Source organism: Eutrigla gurnardus (genome assembly GCF_963514095.1).
Source record: "Eutrigla gurnardus genome assembly, chromosome: 2".
Classification (NCBI taxonomy): domain Eukaryota; kingdom Metazoa; phylum Chordata; class Actinopteri; order Perciformes; family Triglidae; genus Eutrigla; species Eutrigla gurnardus.
In genome coordinates this window covers 16,402,565-16,413,519 of record NC_139916.1, presented here as the reverse complement: position 1 = coordinate 16,413,519, position 10,955 = coordinate 16,402,565, and the positions used below count along the sequence as shown (strand labels likewise).

Genomic DNA, 10,955 nt, shown 5'->3' with positions numbered 1-10,955 from the left:
ATTTTAGATGTTTCTGTAATCGATCATCAGCCACACATCTCACGCTTTATATCGTTTTAAAAACAATTACATTATCAGGACAGGCTTGGCGCCACTGCTGAGCGTTAAGCATTACGTCTCTTTTTTTCCGTAATCTATCTTGTAAAACCTCATTTTTAATTCAAAATGTATCCAGTATGGTCCGAAAGTGATCTGTTTCCCTTTGTGTCTCACTGTCCCACACAATCTTTTCAATCAGGGTCTCCAGTTTGACTTGAGCTCAGCTACATTCTTCATCCAGACTGTGCTGTTATTAAGGATTGTGAGATTAAAAAAAAAAAACAAATACACAATGCCTTCCTCAAGTGCATTATATACATATATATATATACATAGGCTTTTGTTTCTAAGACATTGGGCTTAATGTTCTGACTAACACTTGAAATTTCGATTATATATTGAACTTATGAGCATCTTTAAGATGTGTGAATTATCTTGAAACCAAATGCTGAATTGACTTGAGGACCTATGCCAATCAGATTCACTGTGTTGCTCCAACATGGTCGCTTGGATAGAAAACATGTACTTGTGTACAAAAAAAAGAAAAAAAATTAGGTTAAAGAAATGTTATATTATGACTGAATTACTTCTAAGAAGTGCAAAAAAAAAAAAAAACATTCCTCATGAGGTCAATTTTGTCAGACGCAGCACTTTGACTACAGTGAGCCTAAATCAGTCTTGCATCGGTGGACGACTGTATGAATTTAAGGAAAAGGTGGGATGTCTCGTGCGTTTCATCAATACGCCTGAACATCAAGGGCAGTGATTGGTCAGTCTGAACATTGTACAAACCTCATGTGGCTCCCGCTGCCATCGAGGAGGACGGCCGGCGGAGGTCCGGTTTAAATGGACTATTTACGGACAACTTGGCCACATTGGAAGCAAGTGGGAATGCAATGTGAAGACTTTTGGGTAAAGAACCAATGTATGCAGTTTATTGGGACATTTGGATGTATACATTATCAGTGAGCGTGTGTGTGTGTGAGCGCACTTTGTTGATCCATAATGTAATACCGCTGTATTAGAGCCGTGGACACACAAAGCAGTTTTAGAACTTAACACTCCTCTTCACATGTTGTATAGCTGATTTGATAATTGTCAGAACCTACCAAAACCCTCTTCATACATGTATTCATAGGAGTAATATTGCCTCACTAGGCTTAAAGCAAGTTGCTTGTTGTAACCTGAAGGTCACGTGTAGACAATGATAGGTTCGAGGTGTGTGGTATTGTGTAGCGGAGCTGTGTTCATGGACACAGTTATGTATTCTTAATATGTTGAATTAAAAGAACATGTAGATTCAACTGTATGTAGTCAAATCCATATTTGTATTGGTGGGAAAAGATGTGAAGAACAGCTACTGGGAACTGAGAACTAAGCCGTTGTGTTCTTAGTGAAGAAAGGAATGTGGACATAAATACAAAACTTTATTACAACCATTGCTTATAATAGGATGGAAATACAGTTAGTCAGCATGACTGAATGATGTAGATTTAATCCTCTGAGTTCCCTCTGGAGATAAATTGCTCCTCTGGTGTCTGTTGTGAAAACTGCAGGTCTGAGGAGGCAAAGAAGAGGTAATAAATCTGATACAGAAAATTCACATTTAAAAAACACCCCAACACTGCTGGTGTTTGTTTTATAATAGATATTAATCACGAATAGTGAGGTTATGCAATATTTGGAATCAAATGCAGCCTCCTCACCGGTCTCTCTGTAGTCCACCCGGGTGAGGAAAAGGCCGTGGGCTGGAGCCGCAAGGCCCTGTGGGTAGGCAAGAGAGTCCCGCGCCTCCAGAAGGTCCTGCAGCTGTGGCACTGAGATCCGCCCCTGGCCTACAGCCACCAGGGCCCCTGTCATCCTCCGCACCTGGAGAGCAGGGCCACAGCAACATACATTCACCATACATTCACCGTCACTGAAGGAACGCCATGAAACTCGGACTTTTTAATGACACCGATATGCTGAAGGAACTTTGTTTATGAGCCATATTTTCCTGTCATAACCAGCAGATGGCACTACGTACTAACAGTGACCTGCAACACATTTATAGATTTTTAAATAATTAAGGACAATGAGAGGAACAAACCTGCTTGTAGAGAAAAGATCGGCTTGTAAACGTCAGCTCCCAGAATGGTATTTCTCTAGGGGGGGAGGAGGGGGGACATTTGGACAAATGTGTGAACAACATACACTGTACATAATGATATACATATGTCTCTAAAATGTACACTGTCTTTATGACACATTGCAATATGTATCATGAAGGCATCACTGACTGAATGTGCCATAACAAGCCAAACATCTTGAATGCTTGAGCGATATAATATAGCTTTACTCCATCACATAACCACAACAAAAAACTGAACAAAAAGACGATATAAATATATATATGAAAACATTCCTTAAACAATGTATTCCACCAGATCTAAACACTGAAAGTGAATCATCCATTTCAACTGAAAAGGGCGTCTATTGTACGTTCAGACGCGCCTCTCCTTCATCACTCTTTTGTTGGATATGTCAATGCTTTCCTCCACTGTGTGGACGGAGTTGGAGGCTGACGTGACATTCATGCTCATGCCAGACATCAGATAGAGCCGCTGCCTCTCTTCGTGCACAGATCTGTTTAAATGTCACCATGCTGAATACAACTGCAGCTTAGGCCCAACAGGATCATGTTTCATGGCATAAAACCTACGAATCTGCTTCTTTTGCAATTTGACATTCAACGTTTCTTCTCGGTTCTTGTCTCAACATTTAAGTCACAACTGCCTTTTCCCCCGAAAGTGACTGACTATATTTTGGGAAGGAAAGAGTGAAGCGATCAAACACGCACATGGGAAGAATTGGGTCAAATGCAAATTTGACTCGGTGCTTGCTGTTTGATTACATTTGACATGTAAGGAGTCCAGAGACGGATTTGTGCAGCTGGGACTATGGTGAGGGACCCTATCTTTGCGTGGATATGTGAATACTGTCTAGCACAATCACACATGTGCATCTGTGTGTGTCTCCTCTGAATAATTTCATGACACCGTTATGCCAAAGGTCAAAAGAACCCTTCTGTACCTCAACCTAACCCCACCGAAGGCAGCGTAGAGTGGGAGGAGAGCCCAGAGGGAAGCTAAAGTAACCCAGCTCAGGCCTGAGGCTCATAACACAGCAGGAAAATCAGATGAATGAAATTAAAATCAGCTGAAGGGAGGGCCGCAAGACTGAGCCCAGGACTCTGTGTAAATCAATGGTCTTTGGTGGGCAAACAGTCAGTGTCGATGGACAATGTTTCCCTTATGTGGAATTTTTTATTTAATTGCTCTGAGGCACTGTGATGGGCAGTCTCCTTTCTTTTTGGACCCTTTATCGATGAAGCAATAACAGTTGCAGTTTAAAAGAAATACATTCAAGGGAGCACAGTGTTCTAGTACTAGTAGTACTAGTACTAGTGTTCTGTACCACTTCATACTCGGTAATAAACAGTAAACTACACCTAACGTACAGACGTCGATGGCCAACAACACAAAGAAGCACTGTTCATATCTTCATGACAATGACATGAAAACACCACGTTTTTAGTAAAGCAGAAACCACAGAACTCGGCTTCAACAAGTCCTGGTTTTAGAAGCAAAAATGGAGTCCAACCTTTTGCTTTTAAACAATTCACAACTCTGTTTCCTCTCATCTCATCACTGCTACTCAGAATAGAGACCCTCATCAAAAAATAAACACACGGCCCGACTGCAGGCTTTCATTCATGGCTCTGTTGTAGAGAATAAAAGAGGGAAGAGACCAGTTTATGGTTATGCAACCATAGACACTGCAGTGCAAATACACCATGTTAGAGATCTGTAACCCTGACGCTCACAGCTTGTTAATGCACCACATGCGTTGGGGTTAAGGGCCTATGTGACATTTACTCTGAGAACGCCTAACAGTCCCAATTCTCAGGGCAAATAATAAATGCCCATAGAAGCGGTATTTGGCATGCAGAGTGACCCCCCCACCCCCCACACACACTCCTAATCTCCATCTTGTTTATGGATTATGTCGGATCCTCATCGTCTAAAGTACCTGCATGACATACAACCACACACACACAGATCACAGTGTGCTTGACCTGTGATTCACCTAAATACCACATCAAAGTGAGTCTGACAGAAGCTTGAAAGGGAAGCGTCGAAGGCTGTAAATGATTCAAACCCTAGGAACCTGCGATGGATTAAATGGTTGCTCATAGTAAAAACCCACACAGAATGACCTAACTCAACGCTTCCCAGCATTTAGCTAGCCATAGTGTTTTAGCTCATTGTTTTGGTTTTATGGCCCACAACTCCATCTGTTCAGGACCAAATAGCAGACTAGCTGGTGGACATAATGGAGCAGAACTAAAAGAATAGTGTATATTTGATTTCTATTCATCAGGCTAATGTTATGTGTCTGCTGGCTGTGGAAATAAGCAAGGGTTACATGGTTACATAAACATCTTTATATGGCAAAAAAAACATGTCTACCTGTGGAAGTGTGCGTGCACGAAGGAGCTTCCTGGCTTTATGCTGGCCTCATCCAGTGTCTTAATAGGGCTTTTAAAATGCATGTCAGAGTTGACTGCCCTGAAGCTGCTGAAGTCCCGAGTCCCAACCAGCAGGGCAGCAGCCTTACGCATGGCTCCCACATCCAGCTTCCTGACGAGACACAAAACACAAAGACATTTTTTTCATCTCTAAGAAAATGTACAAAAAAAAACTAGATTTTCTTCGGCCGTTAAGAGCAGGCGGTCAACGGATGTCTTAAAAATGTTGCAGGCTCATTATAACATGTTATTGCAATAAATGAAGTCTGACCATGTTCCTGCTTTCAAAGTAGAAGAATTGATCGCTTGACTTATTTAATATAAACTTCTTTGACGCACAATGGCAAGTGAGAGAGCAGAGCATGTTGCTCAGCCGCGCTGCAGTCTCACGCTTCTGTCACTGCTTAATTATGATGTGACAGAGAGGGAGAGATACAACAAGCAGGGGAACAGAGGAGTGTGCTGAAAGGCTCAGTAATTAAAATCTCATTGCACCAATTTCTTGAACACGAGAGCAATCAATGAAGACGTGCTACAGTGCTTCAAAAGATAGCAGCTGGTTTATTCTTGTGCTAGGTGCCTTTTTTTTTAAGAAATACTCGATCCGTCCCAAATCAAGTCAGTTTAATCTTTCAGAACTTTCAAAGGGAAGTTGAAAATTTGCCGCAGTTAAGCACAACATTGTGGATGATGTTATTTTATCTATTAACAGTATTTGTGGAGATCTTCAGGTCTCTAAAGTGATTGATTAATTGATCATTTCCCAACAGAAAATTAATCTGCAAAAATGTCAAAAGTCAATCATCAAACAAATTTTCTCTGGTTCTACCATTTCAAAGGTGAGCCATTCCTGCATTTCTCTTCAAAATAAATATATATGCCAACTACTTAAATGTGATTAGTTCTTTTTTTTAATTTATTTTACAATTTTTGGACATTTTATAGAATAAACAATAAATAAAAAGTAAATGATGGTAAATTGCAGCCCCTCTGTGGGGCTGGTTGTTTTTTTTAAAAAACTGTCAATATTCTATGAAAGGTTTACTCTTGTGTTATGTTCCAAAACCTGAATAGCTGTGCTGCAGTATGAGGGTCACTAAATTGAATCAATAATGATTTCTCTTGTTCTAAGAAAGGCAAGATTTCAAGACTAAATTCAACATTTAAATCACAGGAGGCGATTTTAATTTTTTGCAGTGGGAATAGGGCTGCGTGATGACGAGGGAGCGCAAAGAGAGACGCTGATGGGTGGACGGATGAGATGGATGATGAAAATGAGAGAAGGGATAGCAGAGGCACCAGAGAGAGAGACACGAGGGAGGACCGGGGAAATGGAAAGAGGTAGAGAGAAATAAGTGTGGTGGAGAGAAGGAGACGGGTGGGAGCAGGAAAGAGAGTGAAAAAAATCCACCGTCAGGGTAATGTGCGTGGGTGTTGTTCTGCATGCTTATAAGCCTGCAGCTTATCTTGCCCTACTTTTACCCAAAAAAAAGTGGACAGAGAGGAGCAGACAAATACGTACGCTCCCCGAAATGTGCTTCTCCACGCTTCCTCCATCCAATCACAGTTAAAAGAACATCGTCTAAGCTGCGACGCTCTCTTTCTGTACTCCGTCCATCCTCATCCCTGTCTCTCATCGCTCCCTCCCTCTCCTTTGTTTGTTTGTTTTTTTCGGGATGCCAGCTCAGATGAAATACCTTATTTGACTGGCCCTAATTTGCAGTTCCGGCGTGGCACGTGTGGATTATTCATGCGTTTGTCTTGGCGGGAGCTCGCCGAGGGGCGTGTCTGTGTGGACCTATTGTCGGATGCAGCCTGAGCCCCACGATGAAGATGAAAAGACAAGATGAGACGAGTGAAGGGAGGGCCGGCGGATGAAACTCACGCGTTGCAGACGTTCCAGCAGAGATCGCAGTCTGTGAGGGGAGCCAGGGAGTGGTGGGGGATTCCCAGGGCTATCCGGTAGACGTAGCTCCGAGACTGGGCCCGGAAACGGGCATGGAAATCATCGGGCACTCTGTGGGCACGGGTGACCCTGGCAGAGTGATAAAACAGCAGTTAGAGGGAAAGCTGAAAATCATTCAGGCCCAGCAGTCGTTTCTTCACAAACCACAAAAAATAATATTAAACATTTGAATTCTGGTGGATGTTGAGACAAGAACTAAAACACTTCTCAGCCATTCATTCGCTATAAGACTGAAGCTTGTCCCCAGACACAGATGGTGTTAATACTCTCGTTTTGTGCTGCCAGAAACAAAAACTGTGTACGAGTCATTGTCCAAAATTCCAGCGTTTGGAGCTTTTTTTTTTTTCACACACAAAAGAACACCCGATGTCAGAGTCCTAAAAGGGCTGCCAAGAACCACGAAGAGCATCACAGCAGCTCTTTGATGTGACTAACAGGACACTTCCTGTGTATCTGCACACAGAGAAGCAGGCGGGGAGCGATCATGTCTATGCAGTCAGATAAAATCCCCTTTTATGATTAAAACCACCAATCAATGTACGAGTATGATCAACATCTTAAATGGACTGAAGAATGTAAACGTTATTTCTGATCAAAGTTCTGCACAAACACACGTTGTTTTCATGGATGGTGCTATGGCAATCAACATACTGGCAATTTATATAGAAATCTATTATTTGTAATAAGTCACATTTCTCTTTGCTGTGCAACAATTACCTTTTTTTATATAATTAAATGACAATGTACAACATATTCGGACTCACCAACCAGTCAAAAGCCTCACAATAACAATATTGTAGAAAGTGAATCTAAATTCCCAATAACAATAAATAAAACATAGCCCACTCTTTTATAGTATGTTCAAATTTAGAGCTAAATATAAAAATAAGGTTAGGTTACATAACCTCCAGGTTTGAAGGCTAGAGAGAGAGGGGGTTTAGAGTTGCAGTATTTTCTTTTAAAACGGTCGAAATTATATAACAGAGCAATATAACACCAAACTATTGTCTTTTGCTGGCTGCTTTCATTATCATCCTTAAATTAGGTTCATGTCTGATAAAGAAAGTAACACTTTCTTAAGCGGAATCTTTACTGCTTATTTCTCTTAACTGAAAGAACAAAGAGCTGCAGCCGGCTGAGCGAGTGTGATTGTGACTCTACAAACCACACTAGCACCCTGTAGTGTTCATCCACACACGCCTGTGCATGTACAAAGAGTATGCACTCATGCATGCATGCGTATGTTAGAGAAAGCAGGAGGTGACAAGGGGTTGGGGCGTCTTCGCATGTATGAGTGTATGCAACTATTAGAACAATGTTCCAACATTCACATCCCATGTATGTGCACACGCGTCTCCTTTATGTACACACCAGTGCATGTAGTGTGTGTGTGTGTGTCTGTGTGTGTGTGCCACTGCCAGCGTCAGAGAAACTAGGTTATGTTTCCAGGGGGAGGAGATTGGGTGCGACACGTGGCAGAGGAAACCCTTGCGTCTGCCTTCAGCGCCAGCTCCGATGTGAAGTGACAGCCTTTTTGCCTGCCCCCCCTAACCACACACACACACGCACACACATGCACACACATGCACACACATGCACACACACGCACGCACATCAAATTTTCATAAGCAGTGTACAAAGCATGGCTTCACACATTTGGGAACTGGGGCATTGTTTTGCAAAGCACCATTCTGCTACTCAGCAGTTTCCCCTTATGGGAAAAGGATGTTCATTTTAGTCTAATTCAGACCCTTTTTCACAGCAGCACAGCAGACAAGTGAAGCCCAAGTTTTTTTTTTTTTTTTTACAGTTTGCAAGTCTATATTTAAATCTTGCTGCGGCACTCTATCTTAGGAAGCAAACCAAAGCTACCGGCAGGGAACCAAATTCTGATTGTTGCTCTACCAGAAACCTCTTTTGATAACCTCTCACATCCAAGCAAGATGTGAGAAGATGTAGATCTGACTGAAGAATCTGAAGAACGAAAGCTTCTATCCAATCTGAACATGGAGGAGTGTGTATGAACTGCTGGTTGAATATTTTGGCACTGCGTACATATGGTAGTTCAGTGGCCATCAATTATTCTGCCTTATAAAGCTACTAAGAGCAAGAAGTGTGTTTATACTGTGTTTTCCTCAATAGGTTTCATATACTAATCAAGACGGTAATTTCCATTTCTCTACACGAGCGTATCTGTGTGTGTGTATATATATATATATATATGTGTGTGTGCCTGTGTATTAATGGATGCTATAGACCAAAAAGCAGAGCAGGGATAATCCCTTCTAACCTTCTCTCTGCAGGTTTAGGGATTAGCAGGATGCTGGGAGCTTCCCTTTCCTCTCTTCTCTGTCCGTCTCCCAAATGGCTTGCTCCGTTTCACACTCTCATTCCTCCGTCTTCATTCAGACAGTGTCAATAATCTGTTTGGTGCTCTTACTTTGTCTTTCTTCACCCCCTTTCACTGCCTGCACCTCCACCCAATCGCTTTCTTTGATCATTCCCTGTTTGTGTCACTTCTTTTCTCTTCTCTCTCAGACAGAAATGCTGCTGTCTAATATGACAAAGCATCACAGCGGCCCACCAAGGTGGATTAAAGAGAAGTGTTGAAGAAAAGCACAGTGAGGAAAGAAACAGAGAAGATTGGACACCAGGGTTTGAAATAATCCCGTAGGACTCATGCTGCTCTTTTCCTTTGAATGCTCAACAGGTGAACGTGAAAGCAGTTCACCAAAATGATATGATAACGGCTGCAGTAGATATTGACCAACACTGACACACTTAGACAATGTTTGTCAGTTTTAACTTTTCTTTTCAGATTTAAAGAGGGCAAATTTGACAGAATCAAATGATCCTTGACAGAATTCCTTCATTGATTTGGGGGGATGACAGAGAGTTGGTATGTGATGAAAAAAATCATGCATAATCATGCATATAATTATTATAATAACATATTAATTTAAACAAATCCAGAGGTGGAGGAGACAACCTCTGCTTTTGAAACGTCACACTCACCTGATCTGCTCGGCTTTGAGGTGGAAATTAAGAGCCTCAACGAGAACGTCATCGGTGAATGGCGGCTTATCGTTCTTGCGTTGGAGGTCGAAGTGGGCGGAGTTAGAGAGGGCGTGGACACCTGTGTCAGTCCTGCTGGAGACCGACAGAGACACTGGGTTGAGAGGCCTCAGCCTCCTTATGGCATCCTGTATGCAGACAGGGAGATTATCAGAGAGATACAACACTGTGGGTTGTTATATTGTTACAAAGCACTTTTGAAAGAATAACTTTCAAACTTTTTAAGTCCCTCGAGGCTTACCACAAATAGATAAGTTACATCAAAACAAAGAAAATATGTACAGTATGACATGAATAGAACAAATTAACATATTTTTGGCATCTTTTCATGCATTTGTTAGAAATAAACTATTAGATAGAGAGTAGAGAAATGACAGGAAATAAGGAGAGTGATGGGGAGTGACGAGCTGAATAATCCACTGTATAATAATAGTATGAATATACAGTTGAATCAACACACAAAAAAGGCAATGACTGTCAAGCTCCTGTTTGGATAAAGTCCTTGGTAGTTTAAAATCTAATTAAATCATCTCATTAAATCATGGCCCTGGTTTTTTACTTCATTAGTACCAACACAGAGTTTCTTCTGTTTTCCCTTCACCTCTCTGAAAACTAAACACGTTCAACTAAAACTTAACATCACAGGCTTCATGAATGGAGGAAATAAACAGCAGCTTTTGACATAGTTATGGCTTTTGCACAACCTGTTACGTGTTGTTATCCATATAATAAAGGCTGTTTAGGTCATTTTACAACAAAAGCCTAATGATAGCCTTCTATTAGCTTGTTTTCTGGGCTAGAACTGATGAGAAGAAGGAAGGGAATATGAGAAACACACAGTATTACAAGACAACACGGTAATATCAGTAAACCTCACCTCCAAATGGTCCTGGACCCCTTTCCTACCCAGTTGGTGTGGAGGCACTTTCACTGCACCTCTGCAGAAAACAATGTTAGGAAAAGAACAACTAACATAACACAGTGCATCCAGCTCTCCTGCAGCAGCGCCTACCTGTATTTTGTTCCAATGTATTGAAAAAATATGAGATAACGTGCCCAGTTGCACATGGTCTTTCCAAATGTCTGACACTTCTTGATCACATTGTTCGCGTTTACGAGAGTGAAACGTTTAAAAGGGGTTGTTGTTGTTTTTTAAAGTCCGTTTTACCGGTACGACTTTGACATAACCACCGAGACTCTGGTTGCTGGTTGGGAGTCAGTGAAGGACGACTTTTACAAACCCACAGGAAGCCGACGACGTCAGAGAGGCGGCGGAACCTGCACATGAGCCGCATTTCCGGGTAG

At 41.8% G+C, this 10,955-nt stretch overlaps 1 protein-coding gene across 1 annotated transcript; it reads right to left on the bottom strand.

The window, feature by feature from the left end:
• Nucleotides 1–1,453: 1,453 nt before the first annotated feature.
• Nucleotides 1,454–10,864, bottom strand: pusl1 (pseudouridine synthase like 1). Its single transcript, XM_084030499.1, has 8 exons — nucleotides 10,663–10,864; nucleotides 10,528–10,588; nucleotides 9,591–9,778; nucleotides 6,495–6,644; nucleotides 4,551–4,721; nucleotides 2,129–2,183; nucleotides 1,746–1,908; nucleotides 1,454–1,597 (listed from the first exon to the last, which is right to left on the bottom strand). Exons 1-8 carry the CDS (start codon nucleotides 10,716–10,718, stop codon nucleotides 1,533–1,535), a joined length of 909 nt encoding a protein of 302 aa, XP_083886625.1. The 5' UTR covers nucleotides 10,719–10,864; the 3' UTR covers nucleotides 1,454–1,532.
• Nucleotides 10,865–10,955: the final 91 nt, after the last annotated feature.

Bases quoted from the DNA above. Each gene is read 5' to 3' on its own strand.
- pusl1 (XM_084030499.1), bottom strand. From the start codon at position 10,718: ATGTGCAACTGGGCACGTTATCTCATATTTTTTCAATACATTGGAACA. The intron at 6,645-9,590 runs GTGAGTGTGACG...TCACTCTGCCAG, and splicing joins CTCAAAGCCGAGCAGATCAG to GGTCACCCGTGCCCACAGAG. The intron at 1,909-2,128 runs GTTTGTTCCTCT...CCTGCTCTCCAG, and splicing joins GATCTTTTCTCTACAAGCAG to GTGCGGAGGATGACAGGGGC.